At 40.1% G+C, this 18093-nt stretch overlaps 1 protein-coding gene across 1 annotated transcript in view; it reads left to right on the forward strand.

Moving 5' to 3' along the window:
- The window catches only part of Myo3a (myosin IIIA), a 224061-nt gene that overhangs the window by 43895 nt on the left and 162073 nt on the right, over positions 1–18093 (forward strand). The window contains 2 exon segments of the mRNA NM_001419731.1: positions 10324–10400; positions 16507–16652. Of these exon segments, the coding sequence (NP_001406660.1) occupies positions 10324–10400; positions 16507–16652 (223 nt within the window).

Raw genomic sequence — 18093 nt, forward strand, 5'->3', positions numbered from 1 at the left:
ATTTTACATTTTCTTTTTCAGGCTAAGGATCAGATCTCAGGCCTTATGCATAACAGATAAGCACTTTACCTTTGAGCTGTATCCCCATTGGGGGGTGGGTATTGGGGGAGTTGCTTCTGAATGTTCTAGACTTTAATTTCCTGTCTTTTAAGAAAAGGAAGACTTCAAGGGGGACACAAGTGGAGCCAACCTTACCGGTACGGAGGGTATGGGAGAATTCCAAAGCCATGGCAGAGCTTCTTTCTAAACCACCAAGAGAGAGAGATGTAGGGGATGTGGTCTGATTTCCCCAAAGACATCACATCTGATTCTCTCAAAGCAGAAGCTAGAATGCCTGTAACCTAACAAAATCAATTTCATAGAATTAGCTGGGGACTCTTGGCCAGTCCCCAGTTTGCAGTGTAAGCTATGGGGAATGCCTTATAGTCAAAGTCCAAAGGGTGACTGCAAGCAATGTCCTGTTTTTGCTTGGAAGCACAACCTTGATTCTAGTAAGGCCTTTGGCTGATTGATTCAGACTCACCCACATTGCAGGGGTATTATCTGCTTATAATTCATAAGGTTAAATACTGATTTATCCAAAAAGCACCTTCACAGAAATATCCACAATAATGTTTGAGCAAGTATCTGTGCATTATAACCACATCAATTAGACACATGGCATTACGGGTCACACTGTCTGAATGCAGAATACTGATACTGTTAGATGATGTGTTCTGTGGCCTTTTACCATGAAAAGTTCTGTATATGCATTTTTTTTTCTTTTTTTCAGAGCTGGGGACTGAACCCAGGGCCTTGCGCTTGCTAGGCAAGCGCTCTACCACTGAGCTAAATCCCCAACCCCTGTAATGCATTTTTAATTTGACTCTCATTCATGTGTTTTGTCACTGTTGCTCATTACTTTTAGAATTTTGTTGTATGGGCTATAGGAAACCATGTCTGGTACATATTAGATTACATATTAAACATATAACATGTTAGATATCTCTACCATCTCTCAAAAACACCAAAGAGACTCTGGAGCACCAAGCCTGTACATCTCTCTTTCCGGACTTGAGACTTGTACAATAGGAACAGCCAGCAAGACTTCTTGACTGGGCCTGGAGTAGCCTGCAAATTCCCCCAACAAAGCAAAAAGCTGAAGATCATTAGCACAAACCTGTGTCTGTCGTGTCCCTGTGGCTGTGACTCCAGTGGAGTATTGCCCTGACTGTTCAGCCCTGATCTCTCTTTGGCATCCTGCTCCTTTCCACAGTACCTCACCATCTTAACTTTTCTGCCTGGAATTTTCCAGCCTTCAGCATCCTCCCTTTGGAGGCAGTTATATAACTATCCACTTTGGTGACTTATCCTTTTCGTTACTCTCTAGACAAAATGCCTTTCCTAATCTTTTTACTTCCCCGGGCTACTGAACTTGTGCTTTGGATCCTTGTAGCCCTTTAAAGTAATTTATGCCAATTTTCCATGATTTCATGTTTTTTTTTTAATCTCCTTAGTTGTTTTCCTGATGGGAATTTATGGAAAGTAGAAATGCAGTTAATCCTCAGAAGATAAGTTCCTCTCAGCATTATTTCACCCCATGAAAGTTAGACATGCTCTCTATGGATTCAGATCTTTGTGGGTAAAATGATCTTGAGGCTTAATGGACACTGCAGAAGCATATTGAATGTAGAGTTTAGCCAGTGCTGGGTTTTGCTGTCTCAGAATCGAATGTGTGCCTGTTTTAAATGTTATAATCACTTAATATTCTCAGGAACCCCTTTCTCTACATGGTTGGATTTTTTTTTCACTTCATTTGTGTCTTTGTGTTTTCCTAGTTTACTACAGTTTGCTCTGGGGGAGTAATACGCATCTTTTTTTCCTAAAGATCTCAGCACACACCAAATGATGCATGAGACTCTATTGTAGTTTGTTACATGAGCCCTGCCAGTGGCCTTCAGAGGGGATATCAGCACCAGTGTGTGTGTGTGTGTGTGTGTGTGTGTGTGTGTGTGTGTGTGTGCGCGCGCGTGTGCGTGCACACTATTGTTAGCATTCAGGAATAGTTATACCTCTGTCACGTTATTATTATAATGCCATCCCTTAAAATGACTGTCAATGTGATTCTTAATATATATTTACCCTCTTAGTAAATGTATGGAGAACTGCCTTTGTTTCTATACGCAGTGGACTTCCTTAGAATTTCTTCACATTCGAGCTGTTTGATCAAAACTCTTAGAGGCCAAGTGTTTGTCTCAGAAAATTCTTAATGCCAAACAATTGCAAACTAGAAATGTAATATGATTTCCTATAAATCTAAAGCCTCTTCAGACGTAAAACTCAAGATTGCCTATTGTCCTTTTGAATTTGGTATTTAAGGTCTAAACTTACTGAGACTTTGTATTTTTGGTTCCTTTGTTCTAAGCATTATAAACTAACTCTGACCAATGTTAAATCCAGTTGCTGCAAACAGCACTGGCTACTCTCAGAACTGAGAGAGAGGCAGGGTGCGTGCTCTCCAAAGGACAGCTATGGCCACCCTGGACCTCGGGAGGAAGAGTACTAGATGGAACCATAAGGCCTTGCTGCTTGGCTGAGCTCTGATACTTGGTCCCTTTAGGTGTCTCCATTCAAGACTCCCATTTTTCTTTTTAAAGAAAAACAGTGACCCGCGGATCCCGGCCCGGAGCAGCTCTCTGCTCCCAGACCCCGTGAGAGAGAGACCCAACCGCCTGGTCAGGTGGGCACTCCTGAGGCTACAGAGCAGAAGAGACCACCAACACTGCTCACCCCTGCCCACATCCCTAGCCCAAGAGGAAACTGTATAAGGCCTCTGGGCTCCCGTGGGGGAGGGCCCAGGAGCGGCAGGACCCCTGCCTGAGACACCGCCAGAACCTGAAGGAAACAGACCGGATAAACAGTTCTCTGCACCCAAATCCCGTGGGAGGGAGAGCTAAACCTTCAGAGAGGCAGACAAGCCTGGGAAACCAGAAGAGACTGCTCTCTGCACACACATCTCAGACACCAGAGGAAAAAGCCAAAGACCATCTGGAACCCTGGTGCACTGAAGCTCACGGAAGGGGCGGCACAGGTCTTGCTGGTTGCTGCCACTGCAGAGAGCCCGTGGGCAGCACCCCACGAGCGAACTTGAGCCTCCGGACCACAGGTAAGACCAAATTTTCTGCTGCAAGAAAGCTGCCTGGTGAACTCAAGACACAGGCCCACAGGAACAGCTGAAGACCTGTAGAGAGGAAAAACTACACGCCCGAAAGCAGAACACTCTGTCCCCATAACTGACTGAAAGAGAGGAAAACAGGTCTACAGCACTCCTGACACGCAGGCTTATAGGACAGTCTAGCCACTGTCAGAAATAGCAGAACAAAGTAACACTAGAGATAATCTGATGGCAAGAGGCAAGCACAGGAACCCAAGCAACAGAAACCAAGACTACATGGCACCATCGGACCCCAATTCTCCCATCAAAACAAACATGGAATATCCAAACACACCAGAAAAGCAAGATCTAATTTCAAAATCATTTTTGATCATGATGCTGGAGGACTTCAAGAAAGACGTGCAGAACTCCCTTAGAGAACAAGTAGAAGCCTACAGAGAGGAATCGTAAAAATGCCTGAAAGAATTCCAGGAAAACATAAATAAACAAGTAGAAGCCCATAGAGAGGAGACACAAAAATCCCTGAAAGAATTCCAGGAAAACACAATCAAACAGTTGAAGGAATTAAAAATGGAAATAGAAGCAATCAAAGAACACATGGAAACAACCCTGGATATAGAAAACCAAAAGAAGAGACAAGGAGCTGTAGATACAAGCTTCACCAACAGAATACAAGAGATGGAAGAGAGAATCTCAGGAGCAGAAGATTCCATAGAAATCATTGACTCAACTGTCAAAGATAATGTAAAGCAGAAAAAGCTACTGGTCCAAAACATACAGGAAATCCAGGACTCAATGAGAAGATCAAACCTAAGGATAATAGGTATAGAAGAGAGTGAAGACTCCCAGCTCAAAGGACCAGTAAATATTGTCAACAAAATCATAGAAGAAAACTTCACTAACCTAAAAAAAGAGATACCCATAGACATACAAGAAGCCTACAGAACTCCAAATAGATTGGACCAGAAAAGAAACACCTCCCGTCACATAATTGTCAAAACACCAAACACACAAAATAAAGAAAGAATATTAAAAGCAGTAAGGGAAAAAGGTCAAGTAACATATAAAGGCAGACCTATCAGAATCACACCAGACTTCTCGCCAGAAACTATGAAGGCCAGAAGATCCTGGACTGATGTCATACAGAACCTAAGAGAACACAAATGCCAGCCCAGGTTACTGTATCCAGCAAAACTCTCAATTAACATTGATGGAGAAACCAAGATATTCCATGACAAAACCAAATTTACACAATATCTTTCTACAAATCCATCACTACAAAGGATAATAAATGGTAAAGCCCAACATAAGGAGGCAAGCTATACCCTAGAAGAAGCAAGAAACTAATCGTCTTGGCAACAAAACAAAGAGAATGAAAGCACACAAACATAACCTCACATCCAAATATGAATATAACGGGAAGCAATAATCACTATTCCTTAATATCTCTCAACATCAATGGCCTCAACTCCGCAATAAAAAGACATAGATTAACAAACTGGATAAGCAACAAGGACCCTGCATTCTGCTGCCTACAGGAAACACACCTCAGAGACAAAGACAGACACTACCTCAGAGTGAAAGGCTGGAAAACAACTTTCCAAGCAAATGGTCAGAAGAAGCAAGCTGGAGTAACCATTCTAATATCAAATAAAATCAATTTCCAACTAAAAGTCATCAAAAAAGATAAGGAAGGACACTTCATATTCATCAAAGGAAAAATCCACCAAGATGAACTCTCAATCCTAAATATCTATGCCCCAAATAAAAGGGCACCTACATACGTAAAAGAAACCTTACTAAAGCTCAAAACACACATTGCACCTCACACAATAATAGTTGGAGATTTCAATACACCGCTCTCATCAATGGACAGATCATGGAAACAGAAATTAAACGGTGATGTCGACAGACTAAGAAAGTCATGAGCCAAATGGACTTAACGAATATTTATAGAACATTCTATCCTAAAGCAAAAGGATATACCTTCTTCTCAGCTCCTCATGGTACTTTCTCCAAAATTGACCATATAATTGGTCAAAAAACGGGCCTCAACAGGTACAGAAAGATAGAAATAATCCCATGCGTGCTATCGGACCACCACGGCCTAAAACTGGTCTTCAATAACAATAAGGGAAGAATGCCCACATATACATGGAAATTGAACAATGCTCTACTCAATGATAACCTGGTCAAGGAAGAAATAAAGAAAGAAATTAAAAACTTTTTAGAATTTAATGAAAATGAAGGTACAACATACCCAAACTTATGGGACACAATGAAAGCTGTGCTAAGAGGAAAACTCATAGCGCTGAGTGCCTGCAGAAAGAAACAGGAAAGAGCATATGTCAGCAGCTTGACAGCACACCTAAAAGCTCTAGAACAAAAAGAAGCAAATACACCCAGGAGGAGTAGAAGGCAGGAAATAATCAAACTCAGAGCTGAAATCAACCAAGTAGAAACAAAAAGGACCATATAAAGAATCAACAGAACCAAAAGTTGGTTCTTTGAGAAAATCAACAAGATAGATAAACCCTTAGCCAGACTAACGAGAGGACACAGAGAGTGCGTCCAAATTAACAAAATCAGAAATGAAAAGGGAGACATAACTACAGATTCAGAGGAAATTCAAAAAATCATCAGATCTTACTATAAAAACCTATAGTCAACAAAACTTGAAAATCTTCAGGAAATGGACAATTTCCTAGACAGATACCAGGTATCGAAGTTAAATCAGGAACAGATAAACCAATTAAACAACCCCATAACTCCTAAGGAAATAGAAGCAGTCATTAAAGGTCTCCCAACCAAAAAGAGCCCAGATCCAGATGGATTTAGTGCAAAATTCTATCAAACCTTCATAGAAGACCTCATACCAATATTATCCAAACTATTCCACAAAATTGAAACAGATGGAGCACTACCGAATTCCTTCTACGAAGCCACAATTACTCTTATACCTAAACCACACAAAGACACAACAAAGAAAGAGAACTTCAGACCAATTTCCCTTATGAATATCGACGCAAAAATACTCAATAAAATTCTGGCAATCCGAATTCAAGAGCACATCAAAACAATCATCCACCATGATCAAGTAGGCTTCATCCCAGGCATGCAGGGATGGTTTAATATACGGAAAACCATCAACGTGATCCATTATATAAACAAACTGAAAGAACAGAACCACATGATCATTTCATTAGATGCTGAGAAAGCATTTGACAAAATTCAACACCCCTTCATGATAAAAGTCCTGGAAAGAATAGGAATTCAAGGCCCATACCTAAACATAGTAAAAGCCATATACAGCAAACCAGTTGCTAACATTAAACTAAGTGGAGAGAAACTTGAAGCAATCCCACTAAAATCAGGGACTAGACAAGGCTGCCCACTCTCTCCCTACTTATTCAATATAGTTCTTGAAGTTCTAGCCAGAGCAATCAGACAACAAAAGGAGATCAAGGGGATACAGATCGGAAAAGAAGAGGTCAAAATATCACTATTTGCAGATGACATGACAGTATATTTAAGTGATCCCAAAAGTTCCACCAGAGAACTACTAAAGCTGATAAACAACTTCAGCAAAGTGGCTGGGTATAAAATTAACTCAAATAAATCAGTTGCCTTCCTCTATACAAAAGAGAAACAAGCCGAGAAAGAAATTAGGGAAACGACACCCTTCATAATAGACCCAAATAATATAAAGTACCTCGGTGTGACTTTAACCAAGCAAGTAAAAGATCTGTACAATAAGAACTTCAAGACCCTGAGGAAAGAAATTGAAGAAGACCTCAGAAGATGGAAAGATCTCCCATGCTCATGGATTGGCAGGATTAATATAGTAAAAATGGCCATTTTACCAAAAGCAATCTACAGATTCAATGCAATCCCCATCAAAATACCAATCCAATTCTTCAAAGAGTTAGACAGAACAATTTGCAAATTCATCTGGAATAACAAAAAACCCAGGATAGCTAAAGCTATCCTCAACAATAAAAGGACTTCAGGGGGAATCACTATCCCTGAACTCAAGCAGTATTACAGAGCAATAGTGATAAAAACTGCATGGTATTGGTACAGAGACAGACAGATAGACCAATGGAATAGAATTGAAGACCTAGAAATGAACCCACACACCTATGGTCACTTGATTTTTGACAAAGGAGCCAAAACCATCCAATGGAAAAAGGATAGCATTTTCAGCAAATGGTGCTGGTTCAATTGGAGGGCAACATGTAGAAGAATGCAGATCGATCCATTCTTATCACCCTGTGCAAAGCTTAAGTCCAAGTGGATCAAGGACCTCCACATCAAACCAGACACACTCAAACTAATAGAAGAAAAACTAGGGAAGCATCTGGAACACATGGGCACTGGAAAAAATTTCCTGAACAAAACACCAATGGCTTATGCTCTAAGATCAAGAATCGACAAATGGGATCTCATAAAACTGCAAAGCTTCTGTAAGGCAAAGGACACTGTGGTTAGGACAAAACGGCAACCAACAGATTGGGAAAAGATCTTTACCAATCCTACAACAGATAGAGGCCTTATATCCAAAATGTACAAAGAACTCAAGAAGTTAGACTGCAGGGAAACAAATAACCCTATTAAAAATGGGGTTCAGAGCTAAACAAAGAATTCACAGCTGAGGAATGCCGAATGGCTGAGAAACACCTAAAGAAATGTTCAACATCTTTGGTCATAAGGGAAATGCAAATCAAAACAACCCTGAGATTTCACCTCACACCAGTGAGAATGGCTAAGATCAAAAACTCAGGTGACAGCAGATGCTGGCGAGGATGTGGAGAAAGAGGAACACTCCTCCATTGTTGGTGGGATTGCAGACTGGTAAAACCATTCTGGAAATCAGTCTGGAGGTTCCTCAGAAAATTGGACATTGAACTGCCTGAGGATCCAGCTATACCTCTCTTGGGCATATACCCAAAAGATGCCTCAACATACAAAAGAGACACGTGCTCCACTATGTTCATCGCAGCCTTACTTATAATAGCCAGAAACTGGAAAGAACCCAGATGCCCTTCAACAGAGGAATGGATACAGAAAATGTGGTACATCTACACAATGGAATATTACTCAGCTATCAAAAACAACGAGTTTATGAAATTCGTAGGCAAATGGTTGGAACTGGAAAATATCATCCTGAGTGAGCTAACCCATTCACAGAAAGACATACATGGTATGCACTCATTGATAAGTGGCTATTAGCCCAAATGCTTGAATTACCCTAGATCCCTAGAACAAAGGAAACTCAAGACGGATGATCAAAATGTGAATGCTTCACTCCTTCTTTAAATGAGGAAAAAGAATACCCTTGGCAGGGAAGGGAGAGGCAAAGATTAAAACAGAGACTGAAGGAACACCCATTCAGAGCCTGCCCCACATGTGGCCCATACATATACAGCCACCCAATTAGACAAGATGGATGAAGCAAAGAAGTGCAGACCGACAGGAGCCGGATGTAGATCGCTCCTGAGAGACACAGCCAGAATACAGCAAATACAGAAGCGAATGCCAGCAGCAAACCAGTGAACTGAGAATAGGTCCCCCGTTGAAGGAATCAGAGAAAGAACTAGAAGAGCTTGAAGGGGCTCGAGACCCCAAAAGTACAACAATGTCAAGCAACCAGAGCTTCCAGGGACTAAGCCACTACCTAAAGACTATACATGGACTGACCCTGGACTCTGACCCCATAGGTAGCAATGAATATCCTAGTAAGAGCACCAGTGGAAGGGGAAGCCCTGGGTCCTGCTAAGACTGAACCCCCAGTGAACTAGACTATGGGGGGAGGGCGGCAATGGGGGGAGGGTTGGGAGGGGAACACCCATAAGGAAGGGGAGGGGAGGGGGGAGGGGAATGTTTGCCTGGAAACCGGGAAAGGGAATAACACTTGAAATGTATATAAGAAATACTCAAGTTAATAAAAAAAAAAAAGGTAAAAAAAAAAGAAAAGAAAAAGAAAAACAGTGACACCACAGGGTCCCATGCCACACCCTAGATTCTGTCCTTAATGTCCTTCCTATTTATACTCCCTGTGTCACGAAGAAGGAAAGTCTTTGGGAGCTATCTTTGTCTAGAAATTCCTTAATGGTACTCCCTGAGCAGGGGACATCAGAGCGCAAAACCTTGGGTATGTGTGGAGGCCTAAAAGTGCAGAGGTCAGGAGCACTGTGCCTTTGAGGGTGACTGAGTCTCCTTCATGAGGAGCCACAGTGTGTGTGAAAATTAAGGGAAGATACCTCAATCCACATTTTTATGACGTTTAGTAGGTGTTATTTGTAACCAGGTGGACATGACAGAACGAGGATTGGAGGACTTGGTCATACCTGTCTATTACAGATTGCAATCTTTCCAAAGAAAGAACTGATCCTAGCTAGATGGCCACTGGAAGCATGAGATGATATATGTAAAGTGATCGTGAGTGCTTTGAACATAAGGAAGCATTAGAGGAGACAGATGTGTGTAGCTTGATTTAAACATTGCTGTGCAGCTGTTATGTGTATATTGAAACATAATGAGATTTCTCATAAATGTGTATAATTTTGTGAATTTTTCGATCAGTTAAAGTGAATTTAAATTTTTAAAAAGAACAGATGTCATTGTAAGTACTGGTTTAGGTAGATGTGCGCAGTATGAAACTTTGGGTCAGATGACATGTAACTTGAACAAGGTTAATGAGGGTAGAGTAATTGTGTGTGTACTCTCAATTCAACTGCTGTGCGTATAACACCATATGAAACGTTGGTTCATAAAATCTGTTCAGGGGAAGGTAGAAGATAGGGAACACCATTCAAACAGTAAGTAAACACTTGTCAAATAATGTGGTGCAAGTAGTTTACTATGGAGACCGTCTGAAGAGAGGGAGACCAGTGTGATTTGGCCCAACAAAAGACACTGTGGGAATGTTGCGACTTGAGATGGGACTTGCAGTTGTATAGAATTTGGACATAAAAATAGAACCAGGATCACTCTGCATTTTAGCTACATGCAGGTCCTGATTTAAGCTCCTTAAAGGTGATGTTTCAGCCCAGTGGCAGCTCCGAGGAAACAGACTTCTCGTGTGAATGTGTAAGAAAGTGCATAGCAGTTACTGTCTCTTTACACGGGTGGCTAATACAAGGTTCCATCTTGTCCCTTCTCTCCAGGTGTGTCTGCACAGCTCAGCAGCACGCGTCATCGCCTGAACACCTCTGTAGGAACACCGTTTTGGATGGCTCCCGAGGTGAGAGGTTTGAGGGAGCCAGGTTTAACGTTTTTAGACTCTTCATGCCTTTCCTTTTCACAGATACTTTTTCTCCCTAAATACATTAGACTATACCCTAAGAAAATGTCTCCTGTGTTGTTTTAACGTGGGATTTTTATGTGGGCAAGGAGGATCATGGGGCATTCTGGATAAACTAACTGTGAAGGAATTTGTGAGGAAATGAAAGGTGAATGAACAAGTCAGATGAAGAGGCTGCATGGGGCCTTATTTTTTTTTTAATTTACTTTTAGTTGTCACACATGTGTCTGTAGTCTGAAGGTTTGCATGTTGTTTTCTTTCTATGTTGTGTTATTACTGCTGTATTTCCTTTATTGATTGATGTTTTGATACAAGGCTTCTGTATCCTCCTCTTTTATTCTTCTGAATGCTGGGACTATAGGTGTAGTCATTGTCAGGGCCCAAACCCGAAAAGTAGCAGCCAGGGCTCAGCTCAAGCAGGACTTTGACACAGTAAGCACTCAGCATCTTCAGATGACACCCTTGCAAAGTGGGTTTCTGTTTCTCAGGAAAAGTCATTACTTTCCTGTTGGATCCTACAGCCCTCAAATTTAGAGAGAGCATTTAGTTCTCTAGTCACTCAAACAAGCCTCCAACAGATCAAAGCTCCAGGCTAATTCCCAGACTGTTCAGGTAACTGACCTACCTCCCACTACAACAAAACCCCTTAAAACTGACAAGATGTCCCACCCCTGAACAGATCATTTCCACTGTCATTTGTGCACTCAGGAGATAACCCAGGCAATCCCCAGTCAGCTGCTCTCTCTGACTTTTCCCTTCTCTCTGGCCCCCATGCCCCACACACACACCAAGAGATGGCCTGGGCAGTGTGATCCCTAATAAACCTTTCGTTTTACCCACAGAGTCTAGTCCAGTGGTTTCATTGTACTCCCACTTACGCCCACTGACTATGTTTTGTTCTTAAATAATAATAATAAATATTTTATGAGAACCCTTGACTTTGTAAGATTCCAGCTCACCTACCCATGTGCTGAGTTCTTATGTTAAATCGATAGCCTGGGAAGTAAGTATAACTCTAGTAGGATTTATTTTTTATTTTTTTCATTATTATCTTGAGGGTCTTGCAGATAAACTGCTAATGTGGCTGAAAGTTCAAGATTTAAATCTTCTCACAAAAGTCCCTGTTTAATTCCTTTAATCTTTTTAATTATGTTGATTGATAAAGAACACGTACTTTTGAAAACTCTGCATCCATTGGGAAAAGCTCTGTTATTTATATATGATGTTCTCGGGAGCAAAGGGAGAAATGGTTTAAATGCTACATTAATATTGCAAAATCTTCCAATTAAATTTGTTTGAAAATGAAATCCTGTATGCTGTTTCTGTTTAACTATTAATTCAGTTATTACTTACTTTTGAAAAGTTAAAATGTAACATAGAGGGGAAAGATACAATTTCAGTAAGTGTTTTTGAAGCTGCATTGGTTTAGAAAGCTTTTAGCAGGGTCCACATCTGAGAAGAAAAGGAATTATAGTTATGGAAGCCAGCACAAAATTTATTAACAGAATCTGAGATAAGAGCCTCTTCAGAATTTGTTCAGACCTAATAATGGTATTTTTAAAATTCTCAAAATGAGAAGTCCTCAGTTTTATAAATTTTAAAATGTAATAAAATGTTCAGATAAATGTAATTAAAGTATTTAAAATGTAATTCTATGCTAAATATTGCATTTATTTGCATATATTCATAATTAGAGTATAAGGTGATTAAGCGTTGTATAAGAAATATTGAGGCTTTATGTTTTATATGAGTTTATGATAAGAAAATCACTATTGCATATTTGCCTATAGTAGAAGCACTCCTTTATATGTGACCAGTAGTCACTCTTTTGTCATCATTGTTTTGTTCCTATTCTCTTCTCTCTGCACTGCATACTCTCTGATCTTGAAGAACATTCTGAATAACCAGCTTTCTAGCTGCAAGGTATCCCACATCCACTCTACGTTGTTACTAATAACATTTCTGTTAAGTGGAGATGCTGCTCTGTGAGGAGAAAATGTCCAGTTTGCATTCGAGCCCTGAGTTCAAGCCCTGGTACTAGGGATATCAAAACACTTAATGGGACATTTCTAAGAATTAGAAGTAACTAGGTAAACATATATAATATGTTCATCATTAAGAAATATTTCAGTGTTTTAAAATTAATCATTTAGAAAGTAAAATTTTTGGTGAACATTTTAATTTTTTTAAAAGATTTATTTATTTTATGTAAGTACATTGTCATTGTCTTCAGACATACCAGAAGGCACCAGATCCCATTACAGATGGTTGTAAGCCACCATGTGGTTGCTAGGAATTGAACGTGGGACCTCTGGAAGAGCAGGCAGTGCTCTTAACTGCTGAGCCATCTATCCAGCCCAACATTTTAAATTTTAATTCTACTCAAAGGATAGTATCCTTTGGTTACATAGAGCCATTCTTTCAGTCTAGAATAAATGTGCCGGAATCGAAGGGTCAAGTGACCATAGCAAGTAACCATACAACTTATTATACTAACCTAGTGAATGTACAAGATGTGTGTACAGAACCAAGGATGCACAAACCAGGATTGTTCTGGGCAAATTGGTGTATAAGTTCACCCAAACATAAAGGGAAGTGTCCCAAGTTGTGGTTCCAGATAACTGTGTTATCCAGAAAGATGTTATCAAGATTCATACCTTGATAGAACAATGCTACTAGAAAAAGTAAGGGATATGAAACCGCACTATGCTGGAAAGGCCAGAATCCTAACGCTAGAGAAGGCTGAGTTCTGAGTTACATACAAGACATTTAGGGGATTAGAGAATGGGATAGGAGACCCCATGACCTGACCAACTGTTTGTCAGACAAGAAAGGGAGGAAGGATGCAAGTCCTGAGTTCCCAATTCTACACACAAGCAAAAATTGCATAGAAGCCATGATGCATTAGATAACAGAGAGGAACACTTGAACATAAAGTTCATGTGAATGTGTTCTCATAGCTTGAGAGGGACATATGTAACAGGCCCTACAGTTAATTGGTATGCAGTTCTGTGATTGATAGTAGATAGAGTTGCACCATCATCTCCACAATCTAAGTTGAGACATTCTTATGTTCCTAAGAGAACTTTTCCCTGTGCGACTGTTGGTTTGTTTGTTTGTTTCTTCTCTGACCCTAGTCTAGCATTGATCTAGTTTTCAATGTATGGATTGGTCTTTCTGAACAGCTTGAACCAATGGAATCTGAGCATATATCCCTTGTGCCTGCTCTTTTCACCTCGTTTACTTTCAGGGTTCACCCCTGATGTAGCATTTATCAGTACTCCTTCTATGTCTAAATAAAATTTCTCTGTATGTATATATCATGTCATGTGCACCTATTCTTTAGTCTAGAGATACTGGTTTTTCTACCCTTTTTTCTGTTTGTGGGCAATACTGCTTTAATAATCTGCATATGAAATTTTAAAGTAGAACCTAGGACTCTCATGCTTGCTTCTGGGCCTTAGAGGATGAAGCCACAAACATATAGAAGGACTGAGAAAGAAAAAGCCACAGATCTATGAGATATCACAGGATTTGGGGTAAGGATGAGGAAGACAGATGCAGACAAGTGCTGCTGATAGGCCTTTGTTCTTGGCTATGGGCCAATTTACAAGAAGGAAACAGAAAGGCATTAGCAGATCAATGTTTAAAGACCAATAATAAATATACAGATATGCTATTCATATGTGTATAGTGTATAGTATATCTGGCATTTATCTTTCATCTGTTAATCATCTACCAGTCATCTATCATCTGTCATCTATCTATCTATCTATTTATCTATCATGTACCTACATGTTGCTATCACCTATCATTTATCTTTTTATCATCTATATATATATCACCTATATGTAACTATATATATATCATCTATCACTATATTAATCATCTATCTGCCTATTGTTTTTAAACACACTGCCATGATTATACTTAGATACTTCCCGTTACGGGTTTCAGTAACAGGTCTGACGGGACTTATCCATCATGAAGAAGTACCCTTTCTTGGAAAGCGTATGTGACAGTTACCAGCTCAACTCTTGTGGGATTTTGATGTGTGTTGGAGTCACCAGATAAGAACATTTCCCTCAGAGACTACCATACTGTAATTAAGTGGTACAACTTAAAGCTGCCATCACTCTCAGAATTAATTTTTGTCTAGTGGATTGACATTCACAAAATGAAAAAAATAAACAGAAGTTGGTTTTCAAGGGCCAGTAAGAGGGCTCAGCAAGTAAAAAAGGGTTTGTTATCAAGCCTGATGACTTGCATTCAAAGCCTGGAGCCGACACAGTGGAAAGAGAGAACTCCTGCAAGTTATCTTCTGAATTCCATGTGTATATGGACACAGTTGCACACACACACACACACACACACACACACACACACACACACACACATACACACACACACGCTTAAATAAATAATGCTAAAAACTGGATATCAGAACTTTGCTAAAGCAACATAACCCATAACTACATTTTGAATATTTGTCCTTATCCCCATAGATAACTGTAGCTCTTAATCCTTATCAAGGAAATTCCCCCTTATAGCAATTAAAGAAAAGACCACTACAGCAAAACCGCAACCAATCAAAATGCACAGTTGTGCATTTTGTGGATCCCAGTCCTCTTGAATACGTCTACAAACATTTCTTCACCTAAGGCTCAGAGATTATTGAGAGGTAGAAAGAGACAGAGATCAGGAAGTTGGCTGTGAGACTCGTCTGTAGTAATTGCAGAAGCTATACCCATGCAGTCTCACCAGCATGACTACCTAAGTATGAATGAACAAGGCTAACAACAGTAAACATGCCAAAGTGGGCAGTGGCCCCACACAAAGAACTACACAGAAAGCTACAAGCAACTAAGCAATGTTGAGAGCAGGAGAGATAGTCTTCCTCAGTGAAAAGCACAACAGTTTGGTCGTATAATGTCCAAAACATACAGTGAACATTTTATAGACAGAGAAGGTTATATTTATATCTTTAGAGGTACATGTATATATGTATATGTATATGTATGTGTATGTATATACATGTGTGTGTGTGTGTATGTATATGTATATACATGTTTCAGGTAACAAAGTTAATGGAAAAAAAGGCCAGGGATTTAAAAAAGAGAACAAGGAAAGTTATATAAAGGGTTTGGAGAGAAGAAAGGGGAAGGGGAAATGAGGTAATTAGATTATAATCTCAGAGTAAAAGAAATAATAATATTAGTGGTTTTCACAATGTAAAGTTGAATTTCCGTTTTGTGATCGCTGTTCGCAATGATCATTTATGGGCTTCTGTATTTGCACTTACACATTTAGAAATGCTATAAAGGAAATCAATGTAATGACTTTTCTGTATAGTACTATATTACAATATTATAAAACCATTCCCCTCCCTTTATCCCTTAGACCGTGTCATGTTTGGTTAGTGGCAACATTGCAGTTTAAAATTTAGTGAGGCTCAAATAAGCCCTTGTAGCCTTCCCTCGGTGTTTATTTTTATTGATTTGACTTTTTTTTGTCATTAATGGTTTAAGCCATTTGCAGTCTTCCCAGTTTTCCTTATTTATCCCAGGGTGCTTTTGTGTTCTAATTGCAAGTAGGGTTATAAGCTATTTAACTAGACTGCCCTGAGTTTATTTCCCTGCCTCCTTAACTGTCTTCATTCTGAGATGTGCCCTCTGCTCCTGGGTGACCACCTCACCTCTCTCCTCCTCATATGACTGCAGAGAGAACACGCCATGGTCATTAGCTGTTCGTTTGATCCCATCCCACATAGGGAGCTGTGGGTTTTTTCCTCCTCACAATATAGTTTCTAAGCTATTTCTTCTCAGAGGTGCTTTCCTTACACTGCAAATCCTCTATCTGCCAGCCTGCTGTGGTGTTGTGTGCTTGGAATAAAAAAACGACTGCTTGTATCATTCCTTTTCCTTCTAAATCCCTGCTTTTATCTTTACTCAGCTTTCAACTTTGCCAGGTTAAGCGCTTCTCTCTGCACATTTTGCTGCTTGTTTGTTGAAACCTCGAAGCGTTCCTTTCTACTTTTGTCTTCTAGGTGATTGCTTGCGAACAGCAATTAGATACCACTTACGATGCTAGGTGTGACACGTGGTCCCTGGGCATCACGGCTATCGAACTTGGTGACGGAGATCCTCCACTAGCTGAGCTGCATCCCATGCGGGCACTCTTCAAAATACCAAGGTCAGGCGACCAGCAGGTCCAAGATCAGCAGCCCATACTTTTTCTTCTAGGGACTGACTTCCTACCGTGGAAATAGGCAGAAGTGTTCTAGAAAGTTTGAAGACTAAAGCCCCAAGTAAGCTAAGCTGTCTTTGAAATCATCATGTAGCTGAAGATGACCTTGAGGAAGATGATCTTCCTGCTTTAGCTTCTTTGTGGGCTTAAAGATGTGCCTACTATGTCCATCTGAAGGGTGTATGTAGCCTTAGCTACCCTTCATCTGGCCAACTGGCCTTCTTACCTACAGTATTTACCTGCCAGCTTGTTCTACTTCGGCTGGATAATATTTCTCTTCTATTTTAAATATGTATTACTAAGTTCTAGGTGTCTCAGAACATGACAGAATCCATCTCAATTATAAGTAAGCTATTTTCAGAATCATAAGAATTTCTTCTGACCCACTGATTCTAAGGCAGATACACACATAGCTTGTGTTGCCAGGGAATCAGAGAGAGTAGAACCCGAGACAGTCAATAATTACACACTCTATTAATCAACATGTGAATATATATATACCTGGAGCTGGGGGTGGGGAGGCTGGACACTGAGTTCTGTAGTCCTAAAGAAATGATACCACCATGTCATACTTATTCCTGAATGGGGATCGCTTTGGAATATTTTATGTGTAATTAAGTTTTTCCAGTAACAAAGCATTAAAAGTTGTTTGTTGCTTTGGAACTTCCTGTGTTACCTCTGAGTTATAATACATCATTCTTTATATTTCAGTGTCCAGTGTTATCTTGGGTCTTATAAAACATGTCGATTATGTGGGGGAAACAAGATGTGGCGGAAAGAGAAAATCCACTATATACCGAAAGCACTTCAAGAGAAATCTGTTTTTTCTAACTTCTATTGTAATTCAGTGTATAAGGTGAAACTATACATACCTAAGTCTCCTTAGTCATAGTGCAAACCTTCGTATTTACCCTGTGTTTTCACACTGGGTGGTAAGGACCCAAACAGGAAGGAGGGAGAGCCCTGATCTATTGTGCCTTGATAACACTCCCCCCACCCCCGTGCTGTACAGCGAGCATCATGCTAATTATTTCTTACTGTTCTGCAGCTAGTGTGTCTTTTAAATGAAACACTGAGTGACGGTTGTTGTAGAAATATGTGGAAAGGGGGGACCTGAATAGCTACAGTTCTGGGTATTCTGAAATTGACAAACTTTGTTATACCCAAAGCATTCCAATTATAGCTCATAAAAGGAAGTTTCCAGTGGACAAGAAACAAAATAAAATTATCGGCTGAAAAACAGTACATTTTCAAATGCACAAATCAGCAGTCTTCGACTAGTCCTCCAGACTAAGAGGCGCTTCGGGGCGCTTCGGCGTGATCCGGTTAGATGTGTAGCTGCACTTAGCTTTAATGAGCCTGTACCGACTGTACATTAATTTCATTA

This window comes from Rattus norvegicus, chromosome 17 (assembly GCF_021556685.1).
Source record: "Rattus norvegicus strain SHRSP/BbbUtx chromosome 17, alternate assembly SHRSP_T2T, whole genome shotgun sequence".
NCBI lineage: Eukaryota > Metazoa > Chordata > Mammalia > Rodentia > Muridae > Rattus > Rattus norvegicus.